The sequence below is a fragment of the Pelobates fuscus genome, chromosome 10 (assembly GCF_036172605.1).
Source record: "Pelobates fuscus isolate aPelFus1 chromosome 10, aPelFus1.pri, whole genome shotgun sequence".
NCBI classification, from domain to species: domain Eukaryota; kingdom Metazoa; phylum Chordata; class Amphibia; order Anura; family Pelobatidae; genus Pelobates; species Pelobates fuscus.
In genome coordinates, this window is record NC_086326.1 from 76,024,875 (window position 1) to 76,050,496 (window position 25,622).

The following is a 25,622-nucleotide window of genomic DNA, read 5'->3' on the forward strand; positions in this document are numbered from 1 at the left end:
CAATAAAACAGTGAAATACATAAATCCTGCATTGTTGGTGGGCACAAGGACAGTTTATTTTGCCTTAAACGATACCAAACTTAATAAAATCAAGTGAAGCAAGTTTGTTTATGTACGTACTGGTAAACCCAAGGGACCTTTATCTCCTTTCTCCCCTTGGTTGCCTTTATCTCCTTTTAGACCATTCTCTCCTACTTCTCCCTGAAACAGAGGAACAGAAATGCATCAAAACAAAGACACATTATAGAACCAGAGAGATTGTCAGGGTGTTATGTACAAAAATTCATTATTAAGAACAGTAGCTGGTACTGGATGTACTAGAGGTGGCAAGGGAGCATATCACAATCAATAGGGTTGAATTTTCCCGAACCGGGGCTGAATTGACCATATCCATCATCCACTTAGATTTTAAGCTCTGTACTGAGACAGATGTTTTATCCTCAGGTATCTATATGTATTTAAATGTCTGAATAACTGCTATTACACATCCCCTTTACAATAATGCAACTGGTAATATGCAAGAAATCCCCTTTAGCGCTTTATAAATAAAGTATGGAAACATGAATCCTGGGATTTGCTTTCATAGGGAACAGCGTGCCAAGTATAGTTTGAGCTGTTTCCACAGCCTAAATGGCATATCATTCTGGTTGAAGTTTAAACTGGTTACATTTATTTTGTTTTTAAAGGTACCATAGATTTCTGATCATCACCCATGCTGGGTTAATTTGGTAGATATTCCTTACCATATAAAAAATGTAATAAATGTGCATAAGGCACTTAATAGATATGTAATAAAAAATGAATAGTAGCTATAACACTCCTTAAAAATATACAAAAAGAAAGAAAAAAAGAAAAACCAAAAATACCAAAAATAATATAAAAAAATTATACCAAAAAACAAAAAATGTGAGTGAAGTGCTGAAAAATCAAATAAAACTTGTTCCTTCATACATATGTATGTATAAAAAAAAACAAAGCATAAGAAATAATAGTGCAATATTGTATGAAGTATTTATAGATACATTATAGTGGTGAGTAATAAGCACTGACAATTGGGAAAGCCTTTTTTTGTCAATCTTTCTTTTATGGAGGCTTTATGGCATTGTACAGAAAAGAAAAGAAAAGAAAAAGGAGGTAGTCTGAATGACAAGACATATGTACATAGTAAAATTAGTGACAAACAGTATCAAAACAGTAGGCAAAACGTACTGAACTGGTCAACTTCGATTACAGCTGCTTGCCTTTTTAGTGTGGGTTTGGCTCGGTGTTATTCACTACAGTCTGTGCTGCGTGGATCATTTGGTCGTGCTCAAGCCTTCGGGTGTTACTGGGGCCGTGTAAGCCCTGGCTAATAATGGAGGGCCTAATATATTTTAAACTTAGAGCTGGTTACTTCTCATGGTGTGGTGTGATGCTGCTCTCGATGTTGTACCTTATGCCTATATGGGCATCTAGAGGGGCGTGCGCCAGGCTTTATGGTACTGGTGTGCACATCTTTATGTGAAGGGCTGGCAGGCCATTGCTTGTGTTACTCCTAACCAAGTATGGAGGCAAGCACGAGGTCAGACTCCCATCTTGAGGAGCAGCTCCATTACCCTTTGGTTGGAAGTTCCCAAACTGTGTTTCTTATCATGAAGGGACCCCATTAGGTGGGCAGGCATCAGAACTTATGCAAAACAATATTAAAAACTGTGGAAACATATAAAAAAAAAACATCTAAACTTTGGGGGCGCAGCCTGTGGCAGTGCCCTTGTTCTTGGTCAAGTCCCCGTGTGCATTGCTGGTCTGTGTCGTGGCGTGAAAGGAACTATGTTGGCTGGATCCCAGGTCGGAGAACTGTTATGGCCACCATGACCACCATTCGGTATAGGCCAATTGTCCTGAACAGGGCTGGAGCTTCGTCAACTAAAGAGAGGTTATGAACTGTCCCGTTATGCATCACACTGAGGGATCTAGGTGATGTCCAGCAGTAGGTCACACCAGCTTTCCTGAGCTGGCTTGTTACTGGGAGTAGTATGCGTCTCCACTGTAGAGTGGCTCTGGAGAGGTTCTGGTAGAATGAAAGGCTGGTGCCTTTGAATAAGAAAGGCGTCTTGTCTGTCACCACAGCCAGCAGTGCTTGTTTATCTTGTGCCAGGGTGCAGTGGATTAGGATTACGTCCGTTTACGTCCGAAGTTGGAGCCCTGGGTGACTTCGGGAGGCAGAGCACTCCGTTGAATGTGATCTGTTTGGCTTCTGGCGGTGGTAACAACGAGATAACCAGATGCCTTGGTAGTGTGGCAATTCTTCCAGTGTGACAGCTTCTGGATGGAGTCTCTCTTCATGGATGGAGTTTCTCAGAGTAGACACAGCCTGTTTCATTTCAAGGACATCTTCCTCCGTGGCACGGACCCTGTCAGTGACAATCTGTAAGTCTGTCTGACGAAAATCTGCTAGAACGGTCTTAATGTCCTATTAAGTTGCCAGGAGTGAGAGATATGGGTGGTTTTGGGCTGTTGGCTCAGGGCCCAGTTGTTGGGGCTGAGTTAGGGCTACCTCTTGGGTGAGGGTCTGGGGTGCTGTTAAGGCTGCGTGGGCCTCTGGAGCCGTCATCTTGGTTGGGGCCGGTCTCTGAGGCAGGGACCCGATATCATGGTTGTCGCCCAGCATACCTGGTGATGGTTTCAGGGATCACCTTCCCATATCTGGCGGCGAGTCTGGCGTTATGTCTCCAGCCTTTACTATTACAATGTGAGTAACTTCAGTAACGAAGGACTGTGGTCTCGGTAGTTTCTCATAAAACTATCCAAAAGTGACGTATTTCTACTGCTTTGAAGAAGCCTTGAATCATTATGGATTTGGTAGTATACAGCGAAGACAGTAAATTACGTTTCTGCATGAGCCGCAATACCTCATATTCAGTACATGAACTTAAATGTTTGAGGCAAATAATATATCCCTGCCTAGCTTAATTCTTTTCCAATTGCCTATGCATGTGATGGTGTTAAAGAGGGGGTGTCTAGCTTTCTTCTTCGAAAAGGAGAACCTGGGAACAGGGCCGGACTGGCCCACCGGGATACCGGGAAATATCCCGGTGGGCCGGCACACTAGGGGGGTGGTGCGTGGCCGCCTAGTGTGCTCCAGCCCCGGCCGCAATTACAGGGTGACCGGCAGGAGGGGATGTGATCATGTGCTCCCCTCCTTCCGGTCACAGAATGTAGCGTGGTCGAGCAGGCAGACCGGGTAGGGGAGCTTCTGTTCCCCTACCCGATCTGACAGGAACCTGCAAACGAGAACGCGAGCAGGCAGGTTGGAGCGTTGCTGTGCGTTACCATGGCAACGCTCCGACCTGCCTGCTGTTCTCGCGGGAGGAGAGCGAAGTCAGCCTGCAGCCAGAGGAGCTGCAGGCTGAACAGCACGCGCCACCACTGGACCATCAGGGGATTGAAGAGTAGCCGTCCCCCTCTCCGCTGGGCCCTGACCAAAGGTAAGGGGGGAGGGGAGTAATATAAAGTTTTTTTTTTTTTTATAAATATATCAATGCTAACCCCCCCAACACTACACTCCCCCCCCCCACCAACAGCACCCCCCCCACACACAGAACCCCCCACACACACAGAACCCCACCCCACACACAGAATCCCCCCACACACAGAACCCACCCCACACACACAGAATCCCCCCACACACACAGAACCCACCCCACACACACAGAATCCCCCCACACACACAGAACCCACTCCACACACACAGAATCCCTCCACACACACACACAGACCCCCCCCACACACAGACCCCCCCCACACACACAGAACCCCCCACACACACAGAACCTTCCCCCACACACAGAATCCCCAATACACACAGAACCTTCCCCCACACACACAGAATCCCCCACACACACACAGAATCCCTCCACACCCACAGAACCCCCCACACACACAGAACCCCTCCACACACAGAAGCCCCACACACACAGAGAATCCCGCCACACACACACAGAACCCCCCCACACACAGAACCCCCCCACACACACAGAAGCCCCACACACACAGAACCCCCACACACACAGAAGCCCCCCACACACAGAACCCCCCACACACACAGAAGCCCCCCACACACACATAACCCCCCCACACACACATAACCCCCCACACACAGATCCCCCCACACACACAGAACCCCTTCACACACACAGAACCCCTTCACACACACAGAACCCCCCCCCCACGCACACAGAACCCCTTCACGCAGACAGAACTCCTCCACACACACATAGAACCCCTTCACGCACACAGAACCGCTCCACACATAAACAGCACCCCTCCACACACACAGAACCCCTTCACACACACAGAACCCTCCACGCACACAGAACCCCTCCACGCACACAGAACCCCTCCACGCACACAGAACCCCTCCACGCACACAGAACCCCTCCACATACACAGAATCCCTCCACGCACACAGAACCCCTCCACGCACACAGAACCCCTCCACGCACACAGAACCCCTCCACACATAAACAGCACCCCTCCACGCACACAGAACCCCTTCACGCACACAGAACCCCTCCACGCACACAGAACCTCTCCACGCACACAGCACCCCTCCACACACACAGCACCCCTCCACGCACACAGCACCCCTCCACGCACACAGCACCCCTACACGCACACAGCACCCCTTCACGCACACAGAACCCCTCTACGCACACAGAACCCCTTCACGCATACAGCACCTCTCCACGCACACAGAACCCCTCCACGCACACAGAACCCCTCCACGCACAAACGGCACTCTCTCCACGCACAAATTTATTTCATGTTTTCAGTTTTTTTCCCGCTTCCCTATCTGCGCACTATGCTGGCGTGATGCATTACGGGGCTGGTATGGAATATTTTTCCAGGGCTGCTTTTTATTCCCAGTCCGGCCCTGCCTGGGAACAGACAAATACAGATTGCAAACACCTACACAAAGTGAGGATAGCATCTTCTTAGCATTTATTTGCTTTTTTTTCAATTTATGCTTTATTGAAATTTTTTCTCAGGAAACATAAAACAAACAGGGGTGCAGAAAGAAAGAAGGGGGTGGGAGGAAATGCTTTTAGGTTCGTGAGAACCTCATACGATTCATGTATTACACAACATGTTATCTGAAACAGTTTACAGTAGGGTAGGTTCAACCACTGGTATCTTAACATTCGGTGTTCACACCAACATTCTATATATAAGCAGAATTTCAACATTATTGGCTACGCAGAGCCTTCTTAGCGGTCATGGTATCTGAAACAGTTTACAGTAGGGTAGGTTCAACCACTGGTATCTTAACATTCGGTGTTCACACCAACATTTAGGTTTATCACCTAAACATCAAGATAGTATTTTGTATATTGCTTACCATATATTTAATCTAGTTTTGGATTTTATATTTCTAAACATAAATTTTGCTTAAGGAGTAAAAGGGGAAACTAAACGAGAAAGCAAAAGAATGATGTAGTGTCTCATTCCTGTGTTGAATCAAAGTTAAAGGGACACTATAGTCACCTGAACAACTTTAGCTTAATGAAGCAGTTTTGGTGTATAGAACATGCCCCTGTAGCCTCACTGCTCAATCCTCTGCCATTTAGGAGTTAAATCCCTTTGTTTATGAACCCTAGTCACACCTCCCTGCATGTGACTTGCACAGCCTTTCATAAACACTTCCTGTAAAGAGAGCCCTATTTAGGCTTTCTTTATTGCAAGTTCTGTTTAATTAAGATTTTCTTTTCCCCTGCTATGTTAATAGCCTGCTAGACCCTGCAAGAGCCTCCTATATGTGATTAAAGATCAATTTAGAGATTGAGATACAATTATTTAAGGTAAATTACATCTGTTTGAAAGTGAAACCAGTTTTTTTTTCATGCAGGCTCTGTCAATCATAGCGAGGGGAGGTGTGGCTAGGGCTGCATAAACAGAAACAAAGTGATTTAACTCCTAAATGACAGTGAATTGAGCAGTGAAATTGCAGGGGAATGATCTATACACTAAAACTGTTTAATTTAGCTAAAGTAATTTAGGTGACTATAGTGTTCCTTTAAAATACAATGCGGATGCATCATTTATATATCAGTTGGATACACTCATAATTAGAAATATATTAATCAAATAATAGAGATTACCTTCGGTCCCGGAAGTCCAGGTGGGCCCTTGAAATGTTACAGAAAATATAAATAAAATTTGTTAACATGAGAAATTGTTGCAGTCAGTCAGCACCAATATTACTATCATGTTACATGTTATTACATATATATATCACAGACTAATATATAAAAAAAGACAATTACCACATGTTTTTCAAATAAAGTTTTTTACATTTTAAAATGTCCATGTGAGCTATATTATGTGGGGAAGACCAAGAGTCCGCTCCACATAAGGATTCATGAACATGTGAGGAATATTAGGAAGGGATACGATAAACACAATGTTTCTTTACATTTTAAATTGCTACACAACAGTGACCCTTAACTTTTAGAATTTTTTGCCATTCAAAAAGTGGAGTTAAATTGGAGAGGGGAAGATGAGATCAATTGGGTAAAATAGAAATGAAATGTATCTTCAATCTCAACACCCTCACCCCTTTCGGTTTGAATGCTGATTTTGAGTTATGTCATTTTTTTGTAAGATATTTTTATGAGCATAATCTTAATGTTTTTTTTTTTTAAATAAAGTTTGTTTTGTATATTTAATGCTATTTTTATTATAATGATTTATTTTACATCCATCCAGAGGATTTTTTTTTTATATATATTTTAGTTCCAATGTCTTGTGGACTAAGTTTATACAAGCAAATATACTATTGAATTGTTTTGCTAATAGATGTGTATTCACATCTGTGTCATATATAATTTATGTAGGTAAACTATAAAAAAAACTTAAAAATCAAGAACCTCACCTCAAAATATAATTAATTAAAACTTTTTAAGATAGGTAATTATGAATATTGTAAACACTGAGCTAAACTCCTAGAGATGGAGCAATAGCCATTTTTTATGATTTAAATGAAATTGTTCTTTAATTATTGTTCCTTTATTTTTTCCTGTTTACAAATATGTTTGCATTTTGTGTAATTTGAAAACACTAAGGTGCTTACTAATAACGGACTAAAATGCTGATTAACCAGAGGCATCGTGGGTACAGTAGTTCGAACGGATAAGTATTGAGCCAGAACTACTGAGAGAGTGAAGCATCTCGGGAACAGTAGTAAGACTGACTGGAAGTGACGCGACAGCAATTACGGCCACAAAGAGGAACAGCTGAGTTCCACGGCATGTGATAGGAGAACAAGTAAAAGAGGCGGGAACATACAACATTGAAAAACTGGACACCGAGAAACAAGCAAGATACGAATTGAAAAAGCCGAAAGTGAGGGCGAAACGCGTTTTGGTACAGAAGGAGCGGAAGAGGACCAATATATATTGTATTTATTTATTTATATTATTTTTATATTTATCTTTTTATTTGTTGCTTAATAAATACTTTTAATTTACCTACCTCCATCTCTACCTTGCATCTTGGATCCGATTGAGGGTAGTGTCACCCTATAAATTGACACAATACTACAAATACTTAGAGACAGTTATCAAAAGGCTCTAAAAAAGGTGAGCACTCATCTCTAGAGATGTCGCGAACATAACATTTTCCGTTCACGAACGGCGAACGCGAATTTCCGCAAATGTTCACGAACGGGCGAACCGGGCGAACCGCCATAGACTTCAATAGGCAGGCGAATTTTAGGAGTGGTGTGTTAAGTAGTCCCCCTCATCAGGCCTTTTTTAGTTGAATGTATCGCCCACTGTCAGTCCCTTCGGGATCTATCCCTCATTCATCTTAATAAAGGTAAGGTAATCTAGACTTTTTTGACCTAGGCGACTTCTCTTCTCAGTGACAATACCTCCTCCTGCACTGAAGGTCCTTTCTGACAGGACACTTGAAGCAGGGCAGGCCAGAAGTTTTATCGCAAATTGGGATAGCTCAGGCCACAGGTCAAGCCTGCACACCCAGTAGTCAAGGGGTTCATCGCTCCTCAGAGTGTCGATATCTGCAGTTAAGGCGAGGTAGTCTGCTACCTGTCGGTCGAGTCGTTCTCTGAGGGTGGACCCCGAAGGGCTGTGGCGATGCGTAGGACTTAAAAAGCTCAGCATGTCCTCCATCAACAACACGTCTGTAAAGCGTCCTGTCCTTGCCGGCGTGGTCGTGCGAGGAGGAGGATTACTTTCACCTCTTCCCCTGTTAGATTCCCGTTGTGCTGTGACATCACCCTTATACGCTGTGTAAAGCATACTTTTTAATTTATTTTGGAACTGCTGCATCCTTTCCGACTTGCGGTAATTCGTTAACATTTCAGGCACTTTCTGCTTATACCGGTGGTCTAGTAGCGTGGACACCCAGTACAGAAACGCACATGTGTGAAGGAAACTGACTGCTATTATTTCACAGTCAAATTTCTAGTTTTTTTTATGTACACTACTGTTACACTAGATATGAGTTGCACTGGTGTGACACTGTGCCCTGGCAGGCCCTGAAACGCACACGTGTGAAGGAAACTGACTGCTATTATATTACAGTCAAAAAAGTTTTGTTTTTTTTAAATGCAAGCTATTGTGACACCAGATATGAGTGGTGGCACTGGGCAAGTGGGCACAGTATACACTGTGAGCCCGACACACAACTGCAATTAGATTACACAGAAAAAAAAAGCAGACTGATGTTCTATCCCTAAAAAGGGCTTTTTGGGGTGCTGTCCTTACAGCAGAGATCAGATAAGTCCTTCAGGACTGTAGTGGACACTGAATACACTAGCCTAGCTATCGATTTCCCTATTAAATCAGCAGCAGCACACTGTCCCTCCTCTCACTAAGAATGCAGCTTCAGAATTAATCTAAAATGGATGCTGTCTAGAAGGTGGGAGGATCTGGGAGGGAGGGTCTGCTGCTGATTGACTGGAGTGTGTCTGCTGACTGTGAGGTACAGGGTCAAAGTTTACTCAATGATGACTAATAGGGGGCGGACCGAACATCACATATGTTCGCCCGCCGTGGCGAACACGAACAAGCTATGTTCGCCAGGAACTATTCACCATCTCTCTTGTTTAATATTGTTCACCACTGTTATAGTTAAATCTGCACCCAGAGGTTCCGTTTTTTCTGGAGATTTACACTTGCTGAGAGAAAAAGGGAGAAGCAAGCCACACGAAAAGGGCACTGTTTCCTACCTTAAAAGCACAGATGCAGAAGTGTTTAGAGCCTATACCCATATAAAAGGCTCTTTCAAATGTGAGTTTATTTCCAATCACTGCACCTAGAAATTATTCAATTTGGTGTTATACAATACTACTCTATGCATATTTTTTCTGCTTTTGTCTTTTGCATATATACCCCCTGTACACTCTGAGGGGTAAGTGTATGTTTTGTATTAATTACTCTGTAATCACATCTATAGCGCTGCACTCATACTAAGAGTCGGGAAGGCGGTAATACCAACATACTCTTAGCTATTTGTTTTTTTTTCACAGCCTAATATGCTAATATAAGGCTCAGTAAAATTCAAGGCGAGGTACCAGAAAGAATGAGACAAAGGCATAGAAAGGATAGTGAGAGGTCAGGTTGGGCAGTACAAGTTCATAAACAGATAACAGGCCAAGGATCAAATACCAGGAACACAACATGTAATCAGTGGGAGCAAAAGGGACAACTTGACTGAACAAGAGCACAGTAACATTGAATGGGGAGGACTGGGAAAGAAGTCTACTTATAGGGAGGAGGAAGTACGCCTCCCCCAATTCATGCTAGCATCATCAACCCGCCCCCTGTGATACAAACATCCCCTTCCTTTTAAGAATGCACATGACTTGGCAAGCAGGTGTCTAGGTAACACGACGGCATGAAGATTGGATCACAATCCTCCGAACTGGACAAGTCGAGGCATTATGTTCTGGCAGCAAGAGGTGAGTGCAGGGCACAGTAAGGGCCTGACATGTAAACATATATATACATAGTGTCAAAGTATAGTTTAAAGCCTAGTGAAAAGTTATGTCAATTGCCACCATGTGTATAAGGGTACAATTCTGGGTCAAGGAGTAAAATGAAAGGGGGAGACTCTTAAAGTGCAGATAATGCTGAACTTTGCAAAGATTAAACTACAGTTAAACTCTCAGATTTTAAATTGCATATTAAGTGAATGCATCCTAATGTAACATTCTATTGCTCCAGGCAAGTTTAGGATAATTTTGTAAAAGAATCATGCACTACTGTAAAAAAATAAAATAAAAAAAAAATAAAAATAAAACAGTTGTGTAAATTCAAATAAAATCTTGCAGGCTGCTTGTAATAAAACAAGAAGTGGATCGTTTTTCACTAGTTCTAGTTTAGCACAATTTAAAAAAAAAATGTTCTTCACATTTAAATGATTTTGCAATGGTTTATACAATTTGTCCTAACGAATTAGATATCGTCTGTATTCTGGGCTAAACTGTGCTACATCAAATAATTTTTATTTCTTGAACTACCAGTGATATTCCACTAGAGGGGAGCAAAGGCTGATTAAATGTTTGATACATACAGAGATCGTTGATAATAATAATAATGACATAAACTTATATTGAGAGTTGAAACTTTAACTCTACATAGAGGATTAACTGTAAACATTTACTCTACTTAGAATATTACAAAATTGTTGTAAGCCCTCATGCAAGATACAATAATACAATAATTGTGCGCTTTGTGCTCTTTTTTAAATGAGTACTCTATGTACCATAATCACTTCATTTTATTGCACTGATTATGGTACAACACGTCTTTGGGAGTCATACCCTGATTAGACATTGGCATTCTCCCAGCAACTAAAGCCTGGACCCATAGCTGAGGCTGGCTTACTGCAAATGTGAACACGTGACCGATGTTGGACTTCAGTGTTAGACAGGTAACCCGTTTCTAGAGCTTGTAGCTTATCAATGCTATCCAGTGGCTTTGACAGATAATGCAGAAACTTGCATATTAATATTGTTCAGTTCTCATTTTAGTTTATTTATTGTAATTATCATTACACATACACTCTACCTCTGTTGAGCATAGAGTCATTGTAGAAGTACAGAAGTAGCAAGGTGTCTCTCAAAACAGCACTTTTTCAAGGTGTCTCTCAAGACACTTACCGTATTTTTTCGCTCCAAAAACGCACTTTTTGCCCCCTCAAAAGTGAGGGAAAATGTCTGTGCGTCTTATGGAGCGAATATGAAGCTTGACTTACCTGTCTTGTAGCGTGGGCCGGCAGCACAGGGTGCACCGCAGTACTGGAACTTCAATTTCAGGTTCCGGTTTCCCGCGGGACTGAAAGGAAGTGCGCACTCAGTGTACACACTTCCTTTCAGTCCCGCCGGAAACCGGAACCTGAAATTGAAGTTCCAGTACCGCAGTGCGCGTTGTTAAGCCGGCCCACGCTACAAGACAAGTAAGTAATTATGGGACACTATGGGACAAGGGGAGGGGAGGGACACTATGGGAGGGAAAGTGCACTATGGAACAAGGGGAGGGGTGAGGAGAACACTATGGGAAGGGGGGAGAACACTATGGGATGAGGAGGGGGGGCACTATTGGACAAGGGGAGGGGGGAGAACACTATGGGAAGGGGGGAACACTATTGGATGAGAAGAGGGGGGGACACTATTGGACAAGGGGAGGGGGGTTAAAGAACACTTGGACAAAGGGATGGGGGGTTAAAGAACACTCTGGGACAGGAGAGGAGGGGTTAACAATCACTATGGGACAGGGGAGAGGGGGTTAGAAATCACTATGGGACAGGGGAAGAGGGGTTAAAATTCACTATGGGACAGGGGAGGAGGGGTTAAAAATCACTATGGGACAGGGGAGTGGGTGGTAAGGAACACTATGGGACAGGGGAGAAAAAATATATATTCTGAACAAACTTTCCAATAGTAAGAAACACTATGGGACAGTTAGTTCAGAATATTTTATTTTTTTTTCTAGGTTTCCTCCTCTAAAAACTAGGTGCGTCTTATGGTGTGGTGCGTCTTATGGAGCGAAAAATACGGTATATAGGGCATTTTAATTACCCAGAAGTCCCAATCTATTGAAGGACATCAACACTTTAACCTAGTAACATGGCCGTGGGCCTGCTTATCAACTTAAACCAGAAATGGTTTACTATTATGTATAGCTTGGAGGAATTAGAGTGATGGAAAAAAACTATTAAAGAAAGCATTTAAGGGGCGTGGCCTGGAGCTCAAGCGCAGCGGTCGCATGTTGATGTAGCTCCGTGCTACCACGGCCTAAAATCAGCGGAACGAGCACCTAAAAGGCGGAAAATACTGCACCAGCGACGATGTCACAGTCCAAGGGTCGCAGACAGACTGAAAGGAGCGAAAAAAATGATTTTTTTGCCGCTCGGAATGCCCAGGGGAAATTGCCGGCGAGACCGGAGGAGCTCCAAGATGGCGCCCAAGAGGAATCCTCTGCACCGCAGGGACACTCAAAAGAGGACGGGCCCGCAACTCAGAGCATGATCCAAAAAATGCTGGACGACATGCACCAAAAGATACAACTCACCCTCCACACATCACTTAACGAAATTAAGTCTGAAATCCATGATCTGGGCACACGCACGTCATCACTGGAAGACAAGATGGCGGACCACGCCGAAGCCTACAATGCCATGCGGGCTGAAATGAACGAAATGCAAGACACAATGGTGGCCTATGAAAACAAGCTGGCAGACATGGAAGATAGATCCAGACGAAATAACCTGCGCCTGAGAGGGATTGCGGAAGCGGTCAGCACAGCAGATCTGCACGCATACCTACAGGGGCTGTTTAAACTTCTTATCCCGGACATGCACCAAGACATGCTCCTACTAGACAGGTACCACAGAGTTCCCAAACCGAGATTCCTTACATCTGATGAGCCCAGAGACACCCTAGTGAGACTCCACTACTTCCATGTAAAGGAAGATATCATGAGGGCAAACAGACAACGCCCGAATCTACCATCACCTTACCAAGGGATTACAATCTATGCTGACATATCGGCAGTGACGCTGAAAAAACGGAAAGCTTTTGCATGCATCACGGAGAGCCTGAGACAACATAAGAAGCCATATAGATGGGGATTCCCAGTCAAACTATTGGTTATGCACGAAGGCAAGATGACAGCCATCATGTCTCCTGAAGCGGGTATTCAAGCTTTGAAAGACTGGGGCCTACCACCACCGAAGACACCAACCCAAGCCGCAGGACGAACCACGCTACCTCCCACGTGGAAGAAGATCACCAGAAACAGATAGGGCTGTAGCCCGCAACCTAAGACTGTGGCAGGTACCTCATAGAGACACTGGGACTGGGACTCTAAAAGGGGACAACGCCCGCCAAGGGGTCCAAGGTCGGTAAAACCACCATGTTATTGCGGTTACACTCCTAACCAACAAGGTAAAACCGGGGCCTGAGGGCGACTCACTTGATCTCACCACCCAGGTGACTCCTAATGGGAAGGTTAATGTTAATGTCAAAGGTAATTTTAAAGTCTTAAGATAACTGGTGCGTACACCAAAGATCCACCCAACACAGGCCGTAAGACCATTGTGGACAGGCATGGAAGTAGGTTACTTCCTACCCCACAGTGCCAAAGTTAGGCACCAAGCCATTACCATGGCAACATGTTTAGTTTTATTTGTTTATGTTCAACTGTTAGACATCCATGTTTTTTTATGTACACGTGCATGGCAGATACCACCTCACACCTTAACACCCACTATAGCTCCACCTCCAGATGGGAATAACCCCAGACTCTGTAAGCATCTTAGGGAGCGGACACCATGTTCGATTGAGCTGGGAACGGTGTCCTTCCCCAAATCAGATAGCACTAACACACCACAAATCGTAATTCGACTGTATAAACCCCCATGAAAATATACTCTCATAATACTAAAGGGCTTAACCACCCAGCGAAGCGTGGGTTGCTTCGAAAAGACTTGCAGAAACTAAAACCCGACGTAGTATGCCTACAAGAAACCCACTTCCAAGCCAACGCACATTCACCCTTATTTCGTCAAGATTACCCCCACCAATTCCACGCCACGTACTCGAATAAATCGAAAGGGGCATCAATACTTATCAGTAAGGATGTGGCGTTCACACTAATATGTTCGGAGGTAGACACAGAGGGCAGATATGCTATGGTAGTGGGGAAATTTAATGGGGTCGTATACTCCATTGCTAGTGTATATGCTCCGAACCAGGAACAAAGAAACTTCCTCCACAAGGTATTCAAAAAATTGTTGTCTATAAGCCAAGGCATAGGGGTAATTTGTGGAGATTTTAACCATGTACTAGACCCTTCGATAGACACCACTGGACCGCATACACCAGCCAGACTGAAACCGCTTAAGAGACAAGGCAGAGCAATACAAAAACTGCTCCAAGACAACCATTACTATGACGTGTGGCGAGCTTTACATGTGGGAGAAAGGGGGTACACATTTTTGTCCACTGTACACAATACATACTCTCGCATAGATGGTATATGGATTGCAGGCCAACATCTGGAACAAGTTAGGGACTGCAATATAGCTCCACTAACGTGGTCAGACCATGCGCCAGTAGTGGCGACATTGACAGACTTATATGACTCCACACATAGAAGCCCATGGAGACTAAACGCCTCGCTTCTCACGGATAGCAAATTCAGGAAGACGTTAGAAACGGAGCTAGGTCACTACTTTACAGAAAACGATACGGGAGACATATCCCAAAACACACTGTGGCAAGCGCATAAATCAGTAGCCAGAGGCCTTTTGATAAAAAGAGCTTCGCATTTAAAAAGGTTGGCACAAGCACAGATGAGACAGTGGCAAAAGGAGCTGCAGGACCTTAACACCCAAAACCAACAAGCCCCCACACAAGAACTAAAAAAGCGCATTAAAGAGATAACTCAGGCCATACACGCAAAAGCCATAGAAAAAACAGGGCTACACCTGCAAAAACTAAAAGCCAACCAATACTCCCAGGGAAATAAAGCAGGCAAACTAACAGCTAACCTCCTCAAATCGAAGCAAGCACAACAGAAAATAGCTTACTTAACATCGCCAGAGGGACACAAAATAACAGCACCTAAAGATATCAGTAACACATTTGCACATTACTACGCCTCTCTGTACAACTTAAAAGAGGATGCGAACACACACCAGCCCACCCCACAAGAGATTAGCTCCTACCTACAAGCCATACCCTTGCCAACATTCACACCGCAACAACAACGCATACTAGCGGCTAATATAACACCAAAGGAAGTGGAGGAAGCTATTAACCTACTACCATCGGGCAAGGCACCAGGCCCGGATGGGTTCGCAAACTGCTACTATAAGCAGTTCGCCCAAATCCTAACGCCCCACCTAACGAAAGCGTTTAACGAGGCCACAGCAACACAACAGCTACCGGCCGAATCTCTGCTGGCACACATCATTACACTTCCAAAACCAGGCAAACCACCCACATGCCCTCAAAACTTCCGCCCAATATCCCTGCTCAATACTGACGCCAAGCTATATGCAAAGATTTATGCAAGGCGACTGAGTGAGCTGCTCACACAGATCATCCATACAGACCAAGTAGGGTTTATAAAAAATAGACAAGGGGGCGACAATACAAGAAAAGTACTAAACATTGTTCACAGTGTCAAAAAGCTAAAAGTGGGAGGTGTGCTAGTGTCCTTAGACGCAGAAAAAGCCTTCGACCGACTGGGATGGGAGTTCTTGGAGCAGGTCCTTAGGAAGTTCGGGGTACCAGAGGGATTCATCTCAGCGGTCAAGGCTTTATACCACTCACCAACAGCGAGGGTCATCAATGCAGGGTTTGTCTCGGAACCTCTCAAGATCACAAACGGCTCCCGACAAGGCTGCCCGCTGTCGCCCCTCCTATACGTCATGGCATTAGAACCCCTAGCAGCAGCAATTAGACAACACTCCTCCATACATGGGGTAACAATAGGGGATAAAGAATACAAGGCGAGTCTATTCGCGGATGATGTCCTTCTAACACTGACACAGCCCCACATATCACTTCCCAACCTCATGGCTACCATCACAGAGTATGGGAAACACTCCTACTACAAGCTGAATGTCACGAAAACGCAGGCGATGGGATTGGGGATGCCGAAAGAAACACTAGCTAGACTCAAAAGCGCCTTTCCATTCGACTGGCGAGGGGACCACTTAACATACTTAGGCATACGCATTCCACCGAGTACTGACAAACTGCTAGAACTCAATTACACCAAGCTCCTGAAAGAAACAGCAGCCACACTGAGTTCATGGGAAGGGAAATACCTATCATGGGTAGGAAGAATTACAGCGCTAAAAACGATGCTGCTCCCAAAGCTCCAATATCTCCTGAGAACCCTTCCCATAAAACTGCCACTAGCGTACCTAGCCTCCTTCCAGAGACTGATAACCAGATTTGTGTGGGCGAACAAGAAACCCAGAGTAGCAAATAAAACGCTACAAATACCACTCAGAAAAGGGGGATTAGGCATGCCAAGCGTACGTGACTATTATAGGGCGGCCCAGCTGTCAGCGATCAAAGTAGCAACGGCGGGAGGGGAGGCTCCACAATGGACAAAGATAGAAGCATACTGGACACAATGTGCATCCCTCAAAGACCTATTATGGCTACCACAAAAACTTCGACCCCGACACATACTCCCATTAGCCACCACCCAACTAACACTGCAATTCTGGGACGAAAATAGGAAGAGGGAAGGAAATGAGGGGACACTCTCTAAGGACGCCCCAATCTCATGCTTAACACTAGGGATCCCGACATTTGACGCAAAAAAATGGTCAGAAAGGGGGTGCACTACAATTGCCCACATGTACCAGGGGGACCAGTTAATGCACTTCCCAGACCTCCAAGCGAGATACGGCATACCCGGCAATGCACTATTCTCATACTTGCAGCTTAAATCATTACTTACAGGGACACCAATAAATCACCAAGGGTCAGCCACCAACCATTCTATAGAACACCTGTGCCTCTCTAATAAACCTCCCAAGAAAACGATTTCAAAGATCTATAACACGCTTATAGACGACAGGATAGACCCGGACATGACATTCCAAAAGACATGGCATACAGAATTGGGGCACGACATAGATGAAGGACAGTGGCAAAGGGCGTTTGCAATACACAAGGGCAACACACGATGCACATCGCATTTAGAAACAATCAGAAAACTGCAATACAGATGGTATAGGGTACCCGAACAATTAGCTAAGATATATCCGAACACCCCCAATGTATGCTGGAGATGCGAGACAGAAAAGGGTACAATGAGCCACATCTGGTGGTCATGCAAGGAGATTAGGGACTACTGGGGAATGGTAGAAGGAATAGCTAAGGACTTACTGGGTAAGCACTGGAAACTTTCCATCCAACAATGTATATTGTTCATGTTACCACAGGCAATGACCAGAGCTGAGGAGGCCCTACTGTTTCACCTGCTGATAGCAGCGGTGACGTTAATAGCCAGATCATGGAGGTCACCAACACCTCCCACTAGGGAAGCTCTCATGCAGCAAATATCAATAAACTGGCAATACGAAAGAATGGCTAACACACATATCGGATTCAAAAAACACGTAGGTCCAGCCATAGAGAGATGGGAAGAGTATAGGGGAAATAGCAAGGTAAAGGATCGAGGTGGGTCGTAAAAGACAGGAGGGGCAGATAGTTAAAAAGGGAAGAAGGTGGAGGGAAACATGAAACGCATAATACATAACGCTATACTAACGTAGATGATAACCCCTAAGTCCATGAGAACCCTTAAGGAAAAGGGCACGGACCACAACAACAGGAATAGAGCTAGATAAAAGCTGGTCATCACACTAAGCAGAAAACATAGCGAGAGACTGTAAGGGGCACGGAATGGTAATGTCATTGTATTAATGTATTAATGTATAAAGTTAAGGTATAACACTTCTGCCTGTCAAAGCATGGTATATCAACACTCTAACCCCAAACAATTTTCCTTTCTGTAACCATGTAAGGATTGTAATATTAATGTGGTATTGTACAATGTTAATGTAAAATACTTTTGTTTGACAAGACATGGTATGTCGAAAACTTGACCCCTACCCCATTTCTTTTCTGTACCCCGTTGTTATTATTTTTTTTGTCGAGAAAAAATTGAAAAACAATAAAAATTGTCAAATTGAAAAAAAAAAAAAGAAAGCATTTAACACAACAAGGGAGTTTAATGAAGTTTAAGAAGGACAAAGTAAGTATACTTTCAGAGGAAGAAGAATGTTAGAATATCTGATTTGAGGTATAATGGTGGGTGATAAAGCATTAAAGTGATATTTTACAGAGGACCACATGTGGACTAGTTGACTGGTGACAAGGGATAATACAAACATAGAATTCCAAAAAGCAAAGGACACGAGTGGCAAATTAGATTAGATAATTGGTTTAGTTCTATGACTTTGCTGGTGGTGAAAGAAAATATAGCAAACTGTTACAATTTATACTCATTTTGAAACAATTATTTTGTTGAGATCGTCAGATGGCATCTCCTAGCATGCAGCCATGTGCTAAGAATTGTGATATGCCATGTACATTTTTTGAGGGCAACAGCTCTGTCCTTTTCCTGATGCTAAGTCAGACGTGGAAGAACAAACCTTTAGGTAAGTATAAATTTGCAAATGATTTTGGGAGTAAGATTATGTTTATATCATATTAATTTGTGACATAATTTTGTGACACAATATTAATGTATGCTTATGTGCAGCATACTAACAGGATTATTAATTAAAGCGAGAATTCCAAGACAATTGAAAGTGAATTATGATAAAAATTTCCGAACTGGAAACCTTCTCTATGTCAGCTGTGTTTTAAGTTTGTCAACTGTGGCCTTAAATTTGTAATTCACTTGGAGCTCACTAGAGAACAACCCTGTATTGTGAAATTTTAAAACCACACTCAATTAGCACATAGATAAAAAAAAAATATCACATTAATGTGCAGACTTACCACGGGTCCAGCAACCCCAGGTGGACCAGGTGGACCAGACACCTGAAAATAAAAAATAAAAATAAAAAAGTGTTAAAGGAAGGGTTAAATGCAGAGTGATGAAAATAACTCAAAAAGTTAATATTATATTATATATTCTTAAAAGACTGAAAGGCCACAATTTCAGTACCAAATGTCATATTATTCTGTAAAATAATCAGTTGTATAGCGGAAATACTTTTTTAGCCCAAATTAATTCGCCCTAAAATAAAAATTGTTGCAGTGGCGTTGGGATTTGTCCGTGTAGCGCTTTGGTTCTGATGAATTTCGTCCATGCATTTGTTTTGAGAAAAATAATTCAAATGAACCAAAACGGTACGAAAATAGGCCAATCAGTGTACAGCAATATCAATATATATATATATATGTAAATATTTAGCAATCCACTGATAGGGAAATTTGACTCCATTTGATTCACAAATTAAGTGAGAAGAAGTAAGCAACAGAGGGAAAACAGCAGGAGCAGTAATAATATATATATAATATAATTTTGTATTTTTTTTTTTTTACTGCTTCTAATTTCTTTCTCTCTACAGGTCACCTTTCACTTTATTTGTGAATAAAATGTACATTTAGTGACTGTCCCCTAACCATAAACCATTTGTATTCCCATCAATCAGCACTTTTTTGGCACTATGGATGGAATGCTCTAGCTATTGGGGAAATGAATTGTACTGCTCGAGTTAAATACATTGTCTTTTCATGATCAATGTTGAAGCTCTGAAAGGAAATACATCTAGCGAGTAATAAACTGTACAGGCTGGGAAATATGCTGATTTATAAATATATTTTGATAGATATGCATTATTTAGTACAGCAAAGTACTTCATTGAATGCCAGCTTTCTTTGTTCTTCCATATTCATTGGAATGAAGGGCTTACATTACAAAGACAACACATATTCAGCGAGAGAGCAGATTCCTCAATATTATACATACAAAGGATCACATTTAAGAAAATTAATATCCTTGGCTTACCGAGTTCCCAGCATCCCCCTTTTCTCCAGAGTCACCCTTTTCTCCCTATTTACAATACGAAAGAATTGCAACACAAGGCAGGATGTATCAGTAACATTCTTCGAGGGCTATTGTCACCATATACAAATTTATTTTATGCTTTAAAAATACCTCGTAGATGTCAGTCAAGTCTACCTAAATTACAGCATGTTTTTTTTTTATATCTTGCATAGCAGACTATATTCAAAACTAGAGGATAACTAATCTAAGAAGACTTTGTCACTTTAACACAATTACTCAGGTACCTTGACTTTTAACTGCTGCTGAAAAGTGTACAAGGCAGAATATTCAAATTACAAATAGAAGTGAAGAAAATAGCTACATTTATTTTCCATATCTAGTATAAAAGACCAAGAGATGGCAGTAATATTCTATTGAATTAAAGTTTGTGAAATTGTAAGTAAAGAAAAATGTATGAATGCATTTAGGAAAACAGATAATGGCTAAAAAGTCAGACTTTAGCAAATTAATCTACAAATAACAGATTACACAATTCAATATTGCTACTATGTTTGGGGTATATATTTTATGTAATATTATAAATTGGATATATACAACAATCAATGCCCTCTTTACTAAAGAACCCTCCAAGGTGTATGCACAGCTACAGGGTAACCACCACATCTCCTCCCAAGACCCACCCAGATGTAAGACTGAACAGTACTGGAAGAATATCTGGGAGAAACATCTCACAACACCGAGGCCCAGTGGCTACTAGACCTGATGAAAGCGGATTACTTCATGCTGCCAGGACAGGAACCAGTTCCCATCACAGTCAAAGATATCCAACAGCGAGTAGCACACATGAAGAATTTGTCAGTCCAAGGACCTGACATAATCCACACCTACTGGATAAACAACTTATCAACACTGCATAAAAGCCTAGCAGTGCAAATGAACCAGCTACTAGCAGCAGGCTTTCAGCTCTGACTGGCTAACACAAGGCAGAACAATACTGGCCATGAAGGACCCTGACATGGGAACAATACCATCCAACTACCGACAAATCACCTGCCTCCCAACAACATGGAAGCTCCTGTCAGGCATCATAGCATCAAAGATTGATGGGCATATGAGTCAATATATAAGCAATACTCAGAAGGAGATTGGAAACTACAACAGAGGATCAAAACACCAACTACTGGTTGACCAAGCAGGCACAAGAGATTCTAAGACCAGACAGACCAATCTGTGCATGGCGTGGATTGACTAGAGGAAAGCCTATGACAAAATGCCAAGCACAATGCCAAACTCTACAAGGTCAACAAGACAATAAGAGCCTTCATCAAGAACGTGATGGGCAAGTGGAAAACAACTCTAGAAACCAATTCAAGGACAATAACACAAGTGAACATCACATTACAAGATCCATACAGATTAGCTAATTCTGGCCAACCAACTGACATCGGGGTGGTAGACAAGGAAAGGAAGACTGTACTCATGGTGGATGTGGTAATACCCAGTCACTATAACATCAGTAAGAAGGAACATGAGAAGGTGGACAAATACCAATGTCATGATTTCAAATATAATTTCTATCCGATCAGCGTTCACCAGTATGACTTCCGGGTTTCGCGATCCAACTCCGCCCATGCGTCTGACTTCACGTGCTTCCATCGTAAAAGGAAGCCACAGCCACAATTAGATCGCTCAATCAATTTGTTAGCTAATTGTTGCCAAGTGCCGACGGAGCTCCTTCTCTTGTTAAACTGTGTACGGAACCTCTGATTCCTGACTCGGAACGGGCTTCATCATGTTTACCTCGAAACCCCAGTTTACTTCAGAAAACCACAACCTTCGCTATTCTGGGAAGGACTTCCTTCTATAACATCTACAGCAATTAAGCTAAATTCTCCAGTTTACTGGGATTATCAATTGGTTCTTACTTACAGTTAATTGGAAGGATAAAGGGCATTCTTAAGTCAGCCCCCTGGGATCCTATATCACTACTAATACCAATTGCTCTTTTGAGAGTACCCTTCTCAGCTGATTATTGTTTACTAAGTTAATTTCCTTTATTGCTACTGGAGTCCAAAGGACTGTGTTATACTTTCCTAACCAGGATCTACTTTATTTTCTATATTGCAACTGAAGTCTAAAGACTGTGTTATACATTCCTAATCAGGGATTATTTGATTTCATTATTTCTACTGTGTTAAGCAACCCTAAACAGAATCTACCTTTGCTTTATGGAATATTATTTACAATATATATTGCTACAGAAGATACCTAAAAAATACCTAAAATCAATAAATTAAACATTCTTAAAGTGACAGTATTACATTTATTCTTTCATCTGCACTTGAGTTCCAAATGAAGTTTTTCTAAGTATTACAACCAAGGACTGAAAGAAGAGCTAGAATGGATGTGGCAAGTAAAGGCAGTAGTAATCACAGTTGTGAGAGGAGCACTCAGGGCTGGAGATTCCCAAGTTGACATTCCATGTGGGCTATTGGAGTGCAGTTCTAGGAACAGCTAAGATACTGCGCAGAGCCCTCAGACTCCCACGCCTCTGGTAGAGGACCCGAGAATGAGAAATATACCACTCAAGAGAGATGAGAAAATGTATTTATATATAAATATACATATAGATTTGGATAATTTTTAATATAGTTCATATTTGTTTTAAGTTTATATATGATTTACTTTGCCATCATAAGAATGCATATATAATATCTTGGTATAAACAGACATCAGCTCTTAAACACTGCTCTGAAAAGCAAACATATTTAGAATTCATGTAATGTTTAAAAGTTACAAATAAACATACATTTGGGTAAACACATCCTAATTCAGATACATAATTAGTTGCTTGTGGATCAAAATTGTTTCTGATATATCTACATCTGAGATAGGTCTTAAAACTGGCATCCCATGCTATTGTCAATGGTTCCCAGTGGTTGGAAGGTCCCAGGCAACTGCTGTCCCCAGTCCACTAAGGACAACCATTATATTGAGAAGAATATAATGAAGATGGCTTCAGAAGTTACCTCACTATATTGTAGGGTAATTGAAAAATGTGGAAATGTGGCACTGAACTAGTGTAATGTAAATAATTATCTAAAAATTAAAAAAAAAGAATAAGAACCAAAGAACAAAGTAAGGAAAGTATGTTATGTATGTGTAATAGCAATCTATTGTTATTTTCTGATAAAGAAGCTACTTTTTGTCAAATCTATGCTTTTTTATTTCTTATTTTGCATGTGTGAACAAGCAAATTATATAACAGAAAAAGAGGTCTCCCAAACATCCCAATTTTGACATGACATTCCAACTTTCAGGATTATGTCCCACCAACCTGACATCATACAAAAAACACAACACTTCAGAAACCCATTAAGCGAAAACCACAGCTATTATGATTGTGACTTTGATGATCATATGCGGTGTATTATTTATTACGTCTATAACTTCGAGTCCTCTAACTCTAAATAATTGAGTAGCTACAAAGAGAAAATTTAGGGGCAAAAAGCGAGTGTAACGTAAGCTTGTTACATGTACTTATTATTATTACCATTTATATAGCGCTAACTTATTCTGCATAAAAGCAGAAATTTAACAAGAATTTAGACAATTACAAATGGTCATAGGAACATTAGGTTGATGAGGACCCTGCTCAAATGAGTTTAGAATTGAGAGGAGTAACATGACATGAGTAACACACAAAGTCTTACAGATCATGGAAGAAAAACTGGAGAAGGTCTTGATGGGATAAACTGACTTTTTTATAGGTGAGATTATGTATTCCCTCTGCCCTAGCATATTTAAGCACTCCACAAAGACTTCTCTAGAATTATACATTGCACTCTATGTATTTACCGTGAGTCCTGGAAGCCCAATGAGGCCAGGAGGTCCTGGGGGCCCTGGAACACCTTGGTCACCCTTTTCTCCAGTGGGACCATCAAGACCCTGAAATTGAAATATAAGCTTTTGTGAAAAATGTAAGAATAGTGTATTGATAAACATTCCCTACCAATCATTACTGTGCTGGGTATAGAAATCATCAATTCAATATTAATGACTATCATGCAAGACATTTGAATAATGTAGGTGATTTTAATCAATGTGAATGGCCACTGGATGTGTACAATACGAGATGTAGACATGTAAAAAGAACATCAGCTAATTTCCATTAGTTATGATTAGAGAGTATTCCCATGAAATTAACAGACTTGGAGGTAGGGAAAACAGTACTGAACTTTACTAGAATGTAATAAAATTAGTAGAAATGCTGGCCTGTGACATTAAAAGGAGAAACAAATGGATACACACAAGTCTCCTCTACAATATTTATGTTTAAGGGTGTTGAGAGAAAAAAAAAAATCACATTTTTATTTTGTTGTCTGTCTCTAAATTACTGATATGGAAGGATATTTACAAAGAAATAAATTTGAGGCAGGTTGTAGAAGAGATGACTTCATATTGGAATCTAGTAAAGCATAGAAACATATAATGTGACGGCAGATAAGAACCATTCGGCCCATCTAATCTGCCCAATACTCTAAATACTGTCATTAGTCCCTGGCCTTATCTTATAGCTAGGATAGCCTTATGCCTATCACACACATGCTTAAACTCCTCTAATTTAAGACTATATCCTCTTGTTGTGGTAGTTTTTTCTTCTTTTAAATATAGTCTCCTCCTTTACTGTGCTGATTCCCTTTATGTATTTAAATGTTTCTATCATATCTCCCCTGTCTCGTCTCTCCTCCAAGCTATACATGTTAAGATCCTTTAACCTTTCCTGGTAAGTTTTATCCTGCAATCCATGAACCAGTTTAGTAGCCCTTCTCTGAACTCTCTCTAAAGTATCAATATCCTTCTGGAGATACGATCTCCAGTACTGCGTACAATACTCCAAGTAAGGTCTCACCAGCGTTCTGTACAATGGCATGAGCACTTCCCTCTTTCTACTGCTAATACCTCTCCCTATACAACCAAGCATTCTGCTAGCATTTCCTGCTGCTCTATTACATTGTCTGCCTACCTTTAAGTCATCTGTAATACTCACCCCTTGAGGTTAGGACTCTATCAAATATTATATACTCTGCCCTTGGGTTTTTACGTCCAAGATGCATTTTCTTGCACTTATCCACATTAAATGTCAGCTGCCACAGCTCTGGCCATTTTTCTAGTTTACCTAAATCATTTGCCATTTGGCTTATAAACCCTGTTACATATCTTAGTATTATCGGCAAAAAGACATACCTTCCCATCATGACCTTCTGCAGTATCACTAATAAAAATTGTCCTTTTTCCTAACTGATGTCCCTTTCCTTCATTTTCATCTGTAAATACTGAACAAAAATATTAACTGAGGCAGTCAGATAGACCTTTATCCTCTTCTACATACCTTCCATCTTTTGTTTTTAATCTAACTAATCCTTGTTTTACTTTCCTTTTCTTATTTATGTATCTAAAACATATTGTATCCCCTTTTTTTACACTGACTGTGCTATTTTTTCTTCTGTGTGTGAGTTGGAAGCTCTTATAACTTGCTTAGCCTCTTTCTGCCTAATC

At 41.8% G+C, this 25,622-nt stretch overlaps 1 protein-coding gene across 1 annotated transcript in view; it reads right to left on the reverse strand.

Annotated features, from left to right (window-relative positions):
* Positions 1–25,622, reverse strand: part of LOC134575865 (collagen alpha-1(XIII) chain-like) — a 120,988-nt gene that overhangs the window by 24,821 nt on the left and 70,545 nt on the right. Inside the window, exons 19-23 of the mRNA XM_063435307.1 lie at positions 23,922–24,011; positions 20,064–20,108; positions 19,049–19,090; positions 6,141–6,167; positions 121–201 (exon numbers count right to left, since the gene is read on the reverse strand). Of these exons, the coding sequence (XP_063291377.1) occupies positions 121–201; positions 6,141–6,167; positions 19,049–19,090; positions 20,064–20,108; positions 23,922–24,011 (285 nt within the window). The remainder of the gene's footprint in view (positions 1–120; positions 202–6,140; positions 6,168–19,048; positions 19,091–20,063; positions 20,109–23,921; positions 24,012–25,622) is intronic.